The sequence below is a fragment of the Astyanax mexicanus genome, chromosome 24, assembly GCF_023375975.1.
Source record: "Astyanax mexicanus isolate ESR-SI-001 chromosome 24, AstMex3_surface, whole genome shotgun sequence".
In the NCBI taxonomy this organism is placed as follows: Eukaryota; Metazoa; Chordata; class Actinopteri; order Characiformes; family Acestrorhamphidae; genus Astyanax; species Astyanax mexicanus.
The window spans coordinates 5,081,416-5,097,112 of NC_064431.1; the positions used below are offsets into that span (position 1 = coordinate 5,081,416).

The following is a 15,697-nucleotide window of genomic DNA, read 5'->3' on the forward strand; positions in this document are numbered from 1 at the left end:
ACAATAAATGATTACGGATTTAGACTGATATGGCAATGTTTATGTCTAATGCGTGTGTATCGCATGTGTAATGCAACATTCTAGACATCTCATGTGGAGTTGTAGAGGTTCCTAATAGTGTCCTGCGCTATTGGTTGGAGTGGTGCAGTGGATAACCCCACCACCTGCCAGTGAGCTACCATGTGGGAGGCTGGGGTTCAGTTCCAGGTCTGGGTGACTGAATGCTGCGCTACACCAATAAGAGTCCTTGGGCAAGACTCCTAACACTACATTGTTCCAACTCAAATAGGAATAACCTTGTAAGTTGCTCTGGATAAGAGCATCAGCTAAAGGCCATAAATGTAAATGTAAATGTCAGCATGACAATATAATTGACACACACTTTTGTAAACATTTATTTGACCCTCCTGATAATGAATAATGTTAAATATCATTATTAAATGAATTTTGACATGACACATGATCTTTTACTTTTGAAAATAGATTTTCTTACCGCCATTTGATGAGAGTCTGGATAAGCGTAGCGTAGCCCTGGGCAGCTGCGAGGTGGAGCAGGGTCATACCCCGGAAGGTCTTGGAGTGGATCAGGTGTTTGGACTTGGCCCAGCAGGCCCGGTTCATCATTTTCTCACACACCACCACCACACGACTTTCAAAAGAGCTTCCAGCCTGGAACTGACTCTGACCCGTGGAGAACTGAGGAGATACACAAACAGAGGTACATGAAACCTGCTGCTCAAAACTTCAGAGTTTAGACAATATAAAACTACACGGAGGATAAAATTAAGAGTACCAAGAGTTTTTAGTGAACTGGGAAAATCTGCTTTTAGCTACAGTGCACCAACGAGCTGAAATTCTCTACAGGAAACGTTGAAGCTCAGCTCGCTGGGATCACTAAATCATTTTAAATTTGATAAAGTTTCTATAGACCATCAGAAAGCCTGTGATTAGCCTGTTTCAAAGGATCTTTTTATGATTTTTTTTAATAGTTTTATTTTTTTACTTATTTATTTATCTAGTTTGTTTTTTATTCTTATGTTTGTTTTTTGATTCCTGTGTTCTTAGTTCATTATTATTCATTTTATCATTTCTTATCATTCTCATCATTTTACTTCACTTTTACTATTTTTATCTTTTTCTTCATTTTATATTTTATAATTTTTTTATTTTTTGTGTTCTTTTTAGATTTTTCTTTTTTTACATATATATTTATTTCATCTATATTAAATGTCAATTTAAAATTTGTTATTTTAGTTGTATTTTTTGCCATTTTGTTTCTTATTATTTCTAATTTCTTATTAAATGTTTTTAGCCCGTTTTAAACTGTAAATCCTCGGTGGCATTGTAAATGACCCTCCATGTATTCCCAAATGAAAATAAAGGTTGACTGATTGATATATGATACACACCTGTGACTGGTCAGCAATGACCCTTCCTTCTCCACCACCTCCACCTCCTCCTGCTACTCCACTTTCAGACGATCCTCCGCTGCCCTGCTGCTGCTGGCCGGCCATCTCCGCCATCCTGCGCTCCATCTGCTCCAGACGCTCCAGGATGGACATTCTGAACTGGTTATCTGTGACAGAGACACCAGAAGAGTCTATTAGAGTCCATACTCACCTCACATTTGCCAGCCTGGGTAATGCTCAGTAAATGACCTACTAATAGGGGTCAAATGACTGTGGCGATGTCCATGGCTGCATTCCAGCTGGAACCGCATCAAACAACTGACAGAGAACATTAATTGACATTAACAGACAGATATAACAGCGAAGCTGAAAAAAGCTAAAAAAAATAATAATAAAGTTTTCAGTGGCCTAATATGATGAAATACCATCATTACCAGCCACTGCACTGTCCACTGCGGGTGGTAATGCCTTCTGTGACACTTTCTCTATACACTTCGTTGTAACACTGTGGATAGAGGCATGTTAAATGCTTAAACAGCTTCAGAAATGGAAAGTCACATCCATCTGGCATCCATCATTGGAACTCTGGAATTCAGACTGCCTTGCCATGAGCACGCTGTCCAGCCTCTCACTCACAAGATAACACCTCACAACTTACAACTCATACAGTACAATACAAGCCCTCACTTGAAGCAACACCTCATGGGCTCTGAGTGGTCCAGTGAGCTAAGCACTGCCACCATGATCAGAAGATCGCCAGTTCGAATCCTGTTCATGTATTTAGCCATCGGCTACCGGAGCCCTAAGAGAGAGAACAATTGCCTTTGCTCTCTCTGGGTGGGTAGATGGCACTCTATTTTCCCCCCTCATCACTCCCAGGGTGATGTCGATCAGCACAGGGCGTCTGTGAGCTGATGTATCAGAACCAGTTGGAATAGAGGCGGAGTCTGACTTCACATGTACTGGAGGAGGCATGTGCTAATCCTCACCCTCCTGTTGTTGGGGCAACATCATTAGTGGTCGTGAAGTCCTAAATGAGTGAGTTGCGTAATTGGCCGTATAAATTGGGGAGAAAATGAAAAAAAAAAAAAAAAGAAGTAACACCTCATAATCAGTTTACCTTCTGCTATTCCATGACTTTTGGCATGCCATTGTTGTCTTAAAACTATGCTAGGCAGCTGCTGAGAGGAGCCTATTGTTAGAAAGTCTTATCTATGAGATTTTTCATTCATGAAGAAGAAAAAACATCCATTATTAACATTTTAATGCTCTCAACATTTATAATTACATTTTCATCTTTAGAGATTAAACAGATTTTAAAGGCAGCTTTATGTAGATGAGTTTTTTTTCTTTTCTAAAAAGTCCAAAAAATGCATGTCGTCTTGATGTTTAATAGTTGCTGTATGAACCACACCTATTTTTTTATTGCACCTGTTTTGCCCTCATGTGTAAATCCTGCTCCTAGGTATTTAGCTTGATGTGTATTTTTTTATTTTTTGTGAGATTCTTCTGTTAACATAATGTTGTCAATGTACATCCATACAATTAAACAGCCTGCATTGTGAAAACGTCTTATCGATAAGATGTAACTTCATGTAGAAGTAAAAAACCTCCATAATTAGCGTTTACCTTAAGAGCTTAAGCAGTTTCTATTGATCCAGCGGTTATAAGATAAGCACATGATGCAAATGCAGCTTTATGTAAATGCCAATATGTAGCATACACCAGCTTTTTAAACACAAAGGCAAGCTTTGTCACACTAAGACACACAGCCCTTTTTGTGGAACTAAAAGGGATTCTTCTATGGCATCCCTACAAGAACCCTTGGTAAATTTAATTTTGTTTAATTTTATTTCTATTACAAATTGAACAGTTTTTATTGGTCCAGTGGTCAGAAAATGTGCACATATCTGTGACTGTAAAGGCAGCTTAGCGTAAATGCCAGCTTGAGTTTTTACAACGGCAACAATAAAAATCACTGAAAACTCAAACAAAAAATATATAAAAAAAATGCACACTTCTAACAAAGTAGAACTCATAAAGACAAGATTCCTCACATTCATCTGTATTAAACACATGGTTCTCTGTGTGAAACCAAAAGTGGTTCTTCTTCTATGGCATCACTTATCACTACTAGAACCCTTTGTAGCATCTTTAATTTATTATTATTATTTTTTTTATTTCTTTTTTTTTTTTTATCACCAGCTTTTTAAACACAAAGGCAAGCTTTATTTTTACAATGAAACACATGGTTCTTTTTGTGGAACTAAAAGTGATTCTTCTATGGCATCCCTACAAGAACCCTTGGTAACATCTTTAATTTATTTAATTTTATTTCTATTATAAATTGAACAGTTTTTTTTGGTCCAGTGGTCATAAAATGTGCACATAAATATAATTGTAAATGCAGCTTTGCGTAGATGCCAATTTGATTTTTTTTTTTTTACTATGGCAACAATAAAAATCACTGAAAACTGAAAAACACTCAAACAAAATACATAAAAATGCATACCTCTAACAAAGTAGAATGCAGAGTGGTGGCACACAACAACTATTTCAGGATAAAGACAAGATTCCTTCCATTCATCTCTATCTCTATTAGAAACATGGATCTCTGTATGGAACCAATGTTCCAAAAGTGGTGCTTTCAATGGCATCACCATAAAAAAACCTATTGTAGCACCTTTTTTTCCCTAAGAGTTTCATTTCTATAGACAGGGATAGAGATAGATACTGGGATAGATACAGGGATAGACACAGGGATAGGGATATTGTCCCTGTTATCACAGAAAGGCTGCGAGCGTGGCGGCTCTGTGCTCGCTGCCAACAGTAGTGGCTTCAGCGCGTCTTTGTTCAAACAGTGCTGCAGTGTTGGTGCAGTGCGGATGATGTCATCTCCACCTGCTGTTGGCTCCCTCGCTCTCCCCCCCTTCCCTCTCTCTCTCTCTTTTTCTCCCTCTCTCTCTGTCCACTCCGAGTGACTCAGAATGCGGTGCACGTACGCCAAAGCGGGTTGGAGGATGGGGGGAGGGACCAAATCACACTACAACAACGCTGTGACATAATCAACACCCGGCCCTCCCCTCCACTACACCTCCAGCAGCCTGGAGACAGCAAATCAGCATCCGGCAGAGCAAACGGGCAGAGCAAACAGGCTGCTAAATGCTCCCAGCTTTGTGTCAAGGCTCAAACTGGTGAAGGGCAGCGCCTGAATGAAGACCTACAGTACAAACCGCTGCTCTAAAGTGCACTGGACCGGCCGGTATTGGGTGGTTAAATAAATTATGCATTGCATTAATTTTTGCAACAGTCAAAAAGTTAGAGTAAAGTCCAGAAGTACTGGTCTAAACACACACAGAAAATTACTACTTGCACTTACAAGCTAAGAGTCAAAGCTTCTACACATACTTATTAATACATATGAATTTAGCCACTCAAAAAGTGCATGTTAATTTTATAAAATTAAACAAAAGCACACATGCCACTCAACTGTTAACTCAATAATGAAGTGATAATCTCATGCTGAAGCATCAATACAAAAAACACACAAAACTCACAAAACTTACAAGATCCAGCTTAACTCAAAGACCGCTCCAAAAATTACGCCAAAAAACCCAGAAAAAACAACACCAACAAAAACCAAAAAAAAAAAAAAAAAAAAGGAGAAAGTTAACAGCCCGAGCCGATGTGCATTACCCTCGTTTGTCAGTGTGTTGCATCAGAACAGTAAAGTCCACTGGTTGCTGTAGTCCTGCTGGCCATGTGGATCTCATGTGCCTGGCATTAGCGCGCGCGGCGTGTGATGGAGGCGCTAAAGCCGCTGTTGCCAGGCTCTCTGTGTATTTCACTGAAATGTATCTTCCTGCAGAGCCTAGCCTAGTTTCTCTGTTTCATCACGGTATTGCATCAGGCTGGAAAAGTGGGGGATCTTGCACCACTCTGTGGCCCCCAGCTCAAACCAGACACTTTAACTAACACTTGTTGATGCTCAGCAGGGAGAGGCTGCACCTGCTCACTCTGTTTTTCTTATTATTTACCGGCAAAATTAACAGTTTATAAGTTGATTGATGGAAAAATTGATTAGTTCATTATTAGAATAAATGGTAAGGCATATTATAATGATACTGCATATTTTAAATTCTTTCTCCCGCTTCCACAGACTCTGTTTCTTCTACTTAGTTGCATGCTCTGTAATTTTCCAATATTACAGAATTTTTTGTTTTTTGTTTTTTTTAAGTAAAATATTCTTTTGGACACAGTAAATTATTCTGAAATGCATTTATGTCAAATAAAGTATTCAGCATTAAATAATAGTTTCCTAATAAATTATTCTGAAATCCTGAATAAGGTCTTATAAAGTACTTTCGATTGCTTTTTTCTAATAAAGTATTCAGATTTTTTGTTTTTTATGAATCAATTCATGGTCAATCCAATATTGTGGATCCACATCCCATTCCTTTTTTTGGAATCTTATCTTCTATTTGATAAACTATTTTGGAATGTATTTTGTTATTATACTGCATTTTCTCAATAAAATATAGCCCAATAATAATAATAAGAAAAAAAATAAAAAAAAATTCCTCCCCAAAAAAAAGTATTGTGAAAATCTATTTTTTTTGTCGAATAAAGCATTCTGGAATCATATCTTTTTCAGGTAGATTATTCCAGAATATATTTTTTTCATATTATATTTATTTATTTATATTTTATCTAGATTATTTTCTCCAATAAAGTGCTCATCAAGCTCTTCCAAAAAAACTTTTTTGATGTACTGTTTTAGAATGTTTTTTTTTTCTGAGTATATGTTTTCTGTTTGTTCTGTAGCTATATGTTTGAGTAAAATGAACATTGTTGTTTTATTCTATAAACTACGGACAACATTTCTCCCAAATTCCTAATAAAAATATTGTCATTTAGAGCATTTATTTGCAGAAAATGAGAAATGGCTGAAATAAAAAAAAAGATGCAGAGCTTTCAGACCTCAAATAATGCAAGAAATCAAGTTTGTATTTATAACGTTTTAAAAGTTCAGAAATCAATTTTTGGTGCAATAACCCTGGCTTTTAATCACAGTTTTCATGTATCTTGGCATGTTCTCCTCCACCAGTCTTACACACTGCTTTTGTATAACTTTATGCCACTCCTCAGCCTGATTCAGTTTGGTTTGATAGCTTGTAATCACCCATATTCCTCTTGATAATAGTCCAGAGGTTTTAAATGTGGTAAAATCAAAGAACTTCATCATTTTTAAGCAGTCTCTTATTCTTTTCAGAGCTGTATATATATATATATATATATATATATATATATATATATATATATATATATATATATATATATATATATAATTGTCCCAAAGGACAGGAACAAGATGCTAGAAAACCTGGGTTGGTTGACCTACCTATAGAAACTTAACCTATAGAACGTTTTACTTATTTACTTTTTAGTGTCTGCTTTAAATCAGAACTTTAAATCAGAACATATCCAGTAAGTGTTAGTGCTGTTGTAGTGTTGATCTTATGAGCACACAAGCAGAATTAAATCAGGACTCAGCATTCAGTCTGCAGCTTTAAAAAAATAAAGCAGAATAAAATCATTTCCCACAGGGTTTCAAAAAATGAAGTAATTTTTTTTTTTTTCTCGTGTTCATTTCCGGCATGACTTCCCACAAATCCCAAATCACATGGACTATCCCTCCTAATGGCAGCTGCCCTCCAAATAGCAAACATAAATTTGGAAAAAACATTTTCTAGCGAGGTTATGTTCATAAAACGCAGGGATTGTGCGTTTCCCGGGGATTTGGGTCGGAGTTTGTAATGCGTAGTGATTGTGTCTCAAGAGGATTTGGCTCAGGCTGGGCTGAAAGCTGGGATAACAGGTCCTAATGCTGTGGATGTTAGTGGATTACAGCTCCAGGACAGGTGCTTTTGGTTGGAGATACAGTGGGAGGTGAGACGGCTTAACCATAATGCCATTACCTATCCCGATCCTAATCCCGAGCGCTGATTATACGTGTTAACTCCCCTCGTCCAACTCTATGATATTATAGAGTTAAGCTAAAACGCTGTATGTAGGACACGAGATTGCACACGGATAAGGGTGGACGTGTGTTTTCCACCACGCTGCACTGAACTCCACTGAATTTCCCTATGAAACATGTGTCAGAGCTTCTACAACATTTTATCATGTGGTAGAAGTGGAAACATGCAGAACAGCATGTATAATGCATCACCTACAGCACTTTTTCCAACATATTATTTCTATTATTATTTTATTCTGTTCTGCCGTTCCATTGCCCCAAACCAGCAAAACTCCGCTGCCTCGTTCTTCAAGCATCAAGCAATCAGAGTTGACTCAGAGATACAAAAGCTCGCAGCCTAAAAAGACCTTGGACGCTGGAAACAAGAGCACTTTTGTTGTTTGTTTTGTTTTTTCCCCTCGCTTCCTCTCTCTCTCTCTCTCTCTCTCTCTCTCTCTCTTTATTTTCTTCGGGCGCCGTGCATTCGGTAATGATGCTGTTTATCATGGAAACCTTGTGGAGACAGTTTCATTTCAGGAACCAGAAAACAGGGTGATACATACATATATACAAACACACCAAACCAAATAGATTCAACAATCAAAATGTTATTTATGGTCAAATAATTGCAATATTTTCTTTTTTTTCCCATTATGCAGAGGCATAGCTTGGACACTGACTAATAGTTGTTGCTTCTGAAAGCACGCTTTACATCTTAGAAAGTTTCTATCTCAAATCTCAAATCTAGTGTCTCTAGTTGCCCTCCTACAATTTCACTTTCTTGACCTTTCTTTCAATATGGAAACATTTTCGCAGGCCGGCTAATAATAATAATCATGTACTAAACCTAAATATGTGCATAAATCCTTTTTTTTAACCATGTTCTTATGCTTGATTCAGTGTTTAATTTCCTTATAGCCAAATAAGTTGATAGATTTAAAGCTTATTTGGCTGATGCTCTTAAACAGAGTGATTTCCAGTTGAATTGTTTCATACAATTGAGCAAATATGGCTTCAGAAGCCATGGCCCAAAAAAAATCAAACCAAACACAACTCCTATTAGTGTAGCCAATTAGAGGTATTGTCTAAGGACTGAGGGATCGAACCTTAGTCTGCCACAGGATGGGTGGTGTTGTTATTCACTACTCCACCCAAAAAACTGTCAGACACAATTGCTGATTTATCACTATGCCACAATTAAAGCTCATTTTTGGCTGATGTCTTGTTTTTAGGCTTATTATCTTCTGTATCCCTCTGAGTTTAACCAATGACCCAGCATGCCAAATTCAATGTTTCTTGATGTTTCTTAATGATATAATAATATCTTAATGACAATACAGTGCCGTTGAGTAACTCATCTTCTGCCTCTTTGCCATATTTATTTGGTGGATTTGTGGCCAATCATATTGGTGACCAGGATTTAATTCAGCTGTCCAATTAAACTCTATGGATTTAGGAAAGTTAGAAACATATTCCTGCAGCATATTATCTTAAAGATATTCATCAAAACATTGAGAAACATACGGTTTGACCATCCAATTAGAGGTCTTGTCTAAGGATTCTTTGCTGACCCCAGAGGGTTTGTTCACGGTGTGGACAAAAGAAACAAACCCAAACACACAAAAGAAGAACACACTAGCTTTTTTCCCCCACTGTCTGTTATTTCTTCTATTTCTATTAACCAAAGTATCAATATGACAAGACATTATTTACTTTTTAATGGACTGGAATCACATATCGAATCAAAATTATTTGCACAAAAAATCATATTCAGTCTACACAAGAACCACATTAAAGGCACAAGGCAACTGGACAATTTCTTGCTTTAAGTTAAAAGAACTGTCCTACTTTGACTGTGCGCCCCTACTTACTTGTGGTGTGTGAAAGACTACTGATATACTAGGAAAATTACAAAAAAAACTGTAAAACTGATAGTGTTCATGGTTTGTTAATAGCAGAAAGAACCTCTTCAGAGATACTAAAATACTATTGTTGTTTCTGCAGTTCTTTTAAGCTTCAAGCAAAAGCTCCTTCTGTCCATGTAGTCAACAAAGGAACTTTAAAAACAAATGATGGGTCAACATTTTTTGAGCAGGAATCAAATGCACTGCACCGGTATAAGTAAGCTGAAGTCCAGAGCTATTCTAGACTGAAGCTCTAATAACAAACCCAAGCGTTCCACAGGAAATCTCATCAATGTGGAACAGGGAACTTTGAACTTTCGCTGCCAGGCTTGATTACGGCGACCTAGTTCTGAGCTTTCTTCTCAGGAAAGAATAGAGGGAACAAAGGGGAGGCGTGTTTTTTTTTTTGAGTTCCTATTCAAGCCCGAGTTGCTCGGCTTACAAAATACGCGACAAAGAAAGTTGGCGGAAGAAGCTTTTTTTTGTTCTGTCTGGAAATAAACCATCAGCGTCCACCGACACAGTCGATTCACAAAACCCAACGCAAGCCCGGAGCAGCCTCGAGTCACAAGCTGTCAACATGTGTCTACATTGTCTGAGAATGGGAATGCATCTCGACCTGACAGCTTCAAGCGTAGACACCAGACCTGACAGAATCCTTTCGCTCAACCCATCCCTCGGCATTACCATCTGTGTCACTGTTTAACCAGAACCTATGGTTGTGAAAGCGAAGAAAGCTTGAAGCCTAGCCAGGTCTTGGGGTTGCCATTCATTGCAACTAGATTTCCATTCATAACATTACATTGCACTTGGATTAGCAAATATAGGCTAAATTAATAACTAACTAAAGCTTTAGCATTTTCTTGCTATACTAGAAAAATCATGGCAAACATCTCTAGCTGGAGCATTATGAACTTGAATCTCATGTGAACCTCTCGCAGCCTAGTGTCCCTGAACTCTTTAACCGGCATATGCACCACTCCATCACTCACTCACACTCTCACTGGCTCGCTCACACTTACTCACTTTCTCACGTGCTGCAGGACGGAATGAGCAAGAGGCTCAACAGTCAACATTCAACAGTCATTACATCCAGAGTTTCTAGACACAACACTCAAACAAGACGCAAACAAGACTTTGGTGCAACAGCTCACAAATGCAAACATGCAACAAACGCTGGGGATCAATTAAAGAAATGCACAATAATAACAACAACACTCAACAAAATCTCAACACTCTCAACACTCTTAACTTTGCTCCACTCCATGCAGTTTAAGCACAGAACACCACCACCACAGATATGGATAACCACTTACAGGAGGCAGTGAGAGTCTGATCTTTTGTAAAAGCCTCAAAGCTGCAAAGCTGCAAAAAAAAAAAGCTGGCCAGCATGCACGAGCAAAGCAGATAGCCGGAAAAAAAGCGATGCAATGCGATGCACTGCACTGACCAAAAGTGCTCGTGTCGTCTCTGTCACGGGCACATGCTCTCTCTCTTTCTTTTTTCTCTCTTTTTCTCTCTATCCTTCTCGCTCTCTCTTCCTCTCTTCAGTGTTCTTCTGTTGCAGAGTGAAGTGAAGCGAGGAGTCGCGAGTGGCTACCGGAGCCAACAACAATAGAACAACGTGGAAGAGTGAGAGTGAGGAGCGAGGGGGTGGAGGGATGAAGGGGGGAGTGGTGGAGTGGAGGATAAAGACTGCCCCCCTTCACCCTGCCCCCGTTTACCTCCCTCCTTCTCTTCCACGTCCTCCTCCTCCTCCACCTCCTCCTCCTCTTCCTCCTCCATTCCGCGCCACTGGGTTTTGTCTCACGTCACGTAACCAGAGCGTGTGCGGCGTGGAGCGCTCCGGCTCGTCCCTGTTTTTCAGCGCCACTCTCTTCTTTCTCGAGCTCGGGAGAAAACGAGCGGAGGAACGGAACGCTTGATGCAGCATCCGAGTCAGTCTAGACTCTGGACTATCTTAAAACCAATAAGACATCACTATTCTTCTTTTTTTAAGCCCGTTTTCCAGGAAACGTCCAAGCCTGAAGGTGGGCACTGCTAGGGATGACTTGAAAATGGACTGAACACTTACTTGCTGCGCTCATTGCAATCACTGCACTGTCTCACTCTAACACACTAACCTCAACATTCAACCACATGCTAGCACCCAGTAAATCTCGCTGTAAAAATGCATTATATTGCTGGAAGGGCTCCTTGCTGGGAACTGCTGACTTGGAGTAGAATCGAAGTCACACAGCTCTGATTCTGCACCGAAACAGCTCACCAAATCACACACACAGAGAACCAGGCTGAGGCTGAGGCTGGGGTTAGGACTGGAAGCCCTCTAGCCAACACCATCAGCATCTCAACCAGCACCACCACAACACCACCACCACCGTCAGGGCATTTTCTCCGCTATATCTGTGTCAGTTTCAGCCCTGCCTGTGTTTCCTCCTGCTTCTGTACCTGCAGTGCTGCAGCCGAGCTTTCCCCCCTGCATTATGACAAATGAGGGCTACACACACACACACACACACGCACACACTCTCTCTCACACACACACAACATCCACGAGCGAGGCACGGAGCCTCCGACACACCGGACTTATGGGCTCATGTGGAGAGCAGCTGGCTCCCTTAGCCCTCTCCATAACAATATTCATAGGAATAAGACTCGCTTTGGCAGTGTTATTATTTAGGCTGTAGGATACACTGTGTGTACATACGCTGCAGGTGCCACATAATAGAACATTGGAGTCACAAATACTTGACAAATACAGGATCCCAGATTACCATTAAACCAACAAAATTAGACCAGGACTAGGACTTTTATAATTTACAATCATTTAAGAAATAGCTTAAGGCAGAAATAGCATTTTCTCCTAAAAAGATAAAAACATTTTCCAATATCTATAATCAGAAATATGTCCCTAGCAAGTAGGATTTTAAAGCTGATTTTAGCATGTTTCATGGCCCATTTGTGTCAACTGTTTATTCTAGATTAGATAGTAAAAAAAATAGGCAAAGCCATGTCATACCATACTGTATACTGTAAAAAAAAAGTAATTATATAATTGAAAAGTTACTTCATTTTAGTAATTCAGTTCAAAATGTGAAACTCATATATTATATAGATGTATTACACACAGAGAGTGATCTATTTTAAGCATTAATTTTTTTATTGTTGATCATTATGGCAAGGTATGGCTTACAGCCAATAAAAACCCAAAAATCAGTGTCTCAGACAATTAGATTGTTATATAAAACCATTTGGTATGTTCTGCAGTGTGGGCAGTGTGCCAAGTCCTGCTGGAAAATGAAATCCGTATCTTCATATAAGTTGTCAGTAGCAGGGGGAAGCATGAAGTGCTGTAAGATTTTGTAGGAAAACAAAACTGCACTGACTTTAGACTTGATAATAAAACACAGTGGATCAACACCAGCAGATGACATGTCTCTCCAAACCATCACTGATCATCAGTAAATTTTACATTTCATTTGTAAATCAAGGGAGCAGAGTCTGGAGGAAGAGTGGAGAGACACACAGTCCAAACTGCTTGAGGTCTAGTGTGAAGTTTCCACCAATCAGTGATGGTTTGCATGGTTTGGGTTTTCATTGGCTGTAAGCCATATTTATTAACAATAAAATAAATAAACACTTGGAATAGATCACTCTGTGTGTAATACATATATACATATGAGTATATAAAAGCTTCACATTTGAACTGAATAACTGACAAATAAAACAGACGACATCAACAGGTGACTATAATTTGTTAAAAATGATCACAGGAAGCTATAGGTCCTAGTGCCTCAACTGCTAGATAGAACTAACAAGCTGATGAATGGCTATAGCACTATTTAAAAGCTTAAAGAGTAAAAACAAAAACAAAAATATTTGTAGAATGTGTAAAACTAGGGCATCTGGTGGAGGAAGCAGCATAAAGACACTAAACAGACACTCCTTTCGTTTAGCCCATGCAGTGAGTGGCTATTAGCACAGCAACACAGCAGAGCTAACAAACATCACTATCCACACAAAACACCGGATGGTGCAGACCACATTTAACCACCACCAAAAGTACTGCAGGAACATCTGGAAACAGGGATAGGGTTTATACTTTGTTCAGAGCACAACTGAAACATCCACTGTGAGAAACTGTGTAAAATAAGGTTTTATGCAGTATAAAATGTAGCTTAAGAAAGTTATGTAATTTGAGGTTTATTACAAATATGATGTGACACATTTGCTGATATTTTCAATTATTGTTAAACACCACAAAAAAAACTAGAGGAACTTCCTGTATTTATTTTTGCTGCAGGATTTGCTGTGGAAGTTGCTTTTTGAATAGTAATAGTAATATCTACAAAATGACTAGTTGTGCAGCTCCTATCATAAGCACAGCAGCACAGCTCTTTGCTGAAAATGTCACACCAATGATGGAACAAGGACTTACGGAGAGGCAGCCTGGATCATCAACCGAGATTAAGATCAAACAGGACACCAACAGAACTACTGGCAAAGAGTGTGTTCTTTACAGTGGATAGAAAGAGAGGGGGGGCACTGATGTTCTAGGGGAAGGTGAATGATTAAATGACCGCAGCCTGTTTGTGGCCTGTGCTCTTCGGCACAAAGCCCGGCCTGCTGGACACTTGCGAATAGGAGTCCGCTTGACCATTACTCCAACACCATTCACACTCAACGTCCAGCCTCCAGGGGCCCCTGCATTGCAGCTTTGCTTGTAGCACTCTGTTCTGCTAATCTGGGCGAAAGCAAGCCTCTCTCTCTTTCTCTCTCTCGCTCTCTCTCATACCCACACACACACTATAGCGTCAAAGTATGGTCAAATGTTTTGAGAACCAAAAATATAATCGATAACCAAGAAAATTTAAAAATTGAAAACGAGAGGACTATTATTAATATTACTCATTTTAAAATACTGTTTGTAAACAAAATATTTAATATTATACCACAGTTAGTACCGACTAGGGGTGGGCAATATTATATCATATACAATATATCGTGATACAGAAATATCATGATATTAAAAATCCATATCGTGATAATAGGGCTGTTCTGTCTTAAAAGTAGTCTATTATTTACTGTGAAGCTTTAGGTGTATTTATTGTATAATTGTTTTAGTTTGCAGTTTAAATTCATGCACTAAATATTCTGCAATATTATTTGCTGCATTATATTATTTTATGCTGTATTATTTATTTTGCCACATTATGATTATACTGTTATACTATTATACTATATTCCTGAAATGAATTAATTATTTTAGTTTTCGTATATCGCCAAGTATATCGTTATCGCAAAAATACCCTGAAATATCGTGATATTATTTTAGAGACATATCGCCCACCCCTAGTACCGACCCTGCAATGTGATTGGCTGAGAAGTGTTCTATTAGTGCCATTATCAGCTGGTAATGCACTGCAACCAAAGCTCTCCATGTATTACTTCTCCACATACAGGTAACCTATAGCAACGATGCAGCGCTTACAAGCCAAACAGCGCAGCTACAAACAGAGCAGCAATGGTACAATTTTAACTCGTGGAGTATTTTCTCATCCTCTTTAGATCAAAATCTTTTAATAAACAGCGATAATGGAACTGTGGTATAATCACAATATTACACTCGCCTATTACATAAAGGCACAAAAGCTTGGCTTCTCACAAAGCTGTTCTTTTAAAGAAAGACTGGTTATTTTGAATCATACATCCATTTAAACAAATTTTAGAAGTGTATTAAAGAGATAAATGAAGCTTAAAAAGAAAACAAACTTGTACAAAGATTTAAAGAAACTTTAATCCAGGGTAAGACAAACTGTAACAAATGCAGAACATTGTGGACTGTTGCTGAGGATTCTGTTAAGATCACTCAAAGAGCTCAAAAAAAGACCATATAGAAAGTAATGAGTGCCCAAAAGCAATATCAAAACCTAAATCATTTAAAGAAGACTCTGCAAACTGTAGAAACCTTTGTTTGATTATTGGAAAAAAATGGTGCTGGGAATGTTCTATGGCCAGATAAGAAAAAAAAAGTGAACGGTTTTTGCACAAACACACAATGCAATTATTAATGGCAAACGAACACGGCACACTAACACTAAAACACCTAACCTGGGTGTGAGAAGCTTTGCTGCCTACAAATACCTATTAAGAGAACAATTAATTGAAAGGTGTTACTTATAATTACACTTATATAGCGCCTGTCCGCCACTCAGAGCCCTCAAGGACGCTTACAATTACAGTCCACACACACTCAACCTGCCAATCTGTATCTAAGCATATACAGTCACACACATCCACTTTATAGGTATGCAATTTTCTCCATGTTTTGGACTGTGGGAGCCTCAGTCCCCAGAGGAAACCCA

At 38.6% G+C, this 15,697-nt stretch overlaps 1 protein-coding gene across 10 annotated transcripts in view; it reads right to left on the reverse strand.

The window, feature by feature from the left end:
* camta1b (calmodulin binding transcription activator 1b) overlaps nt 1–15,697 on the reverse strand; it is a 467,764-nt gene that overhangs the window by 15,122 nt on the left and 436,945 nt on the right. For all 10 annotated transcript variants that reach the window (XM_022682294.2, XM_022682295.2, XM_022682296.2 and 7 more), the window contains 2 exons: nt 1,410–1,576; nt 494–696 (listed from right to left, as the gene is read on the reverse strand). In XM_022682294.2, coding sequence (XP_022538015.2) covers nt 494–696; nt 1,410–1,576 — 370 coding nt within the window. The remainder of the gene's footprint in view (nt 1–493; nt 697–1,409; nt 1,577–15,697) is intronic.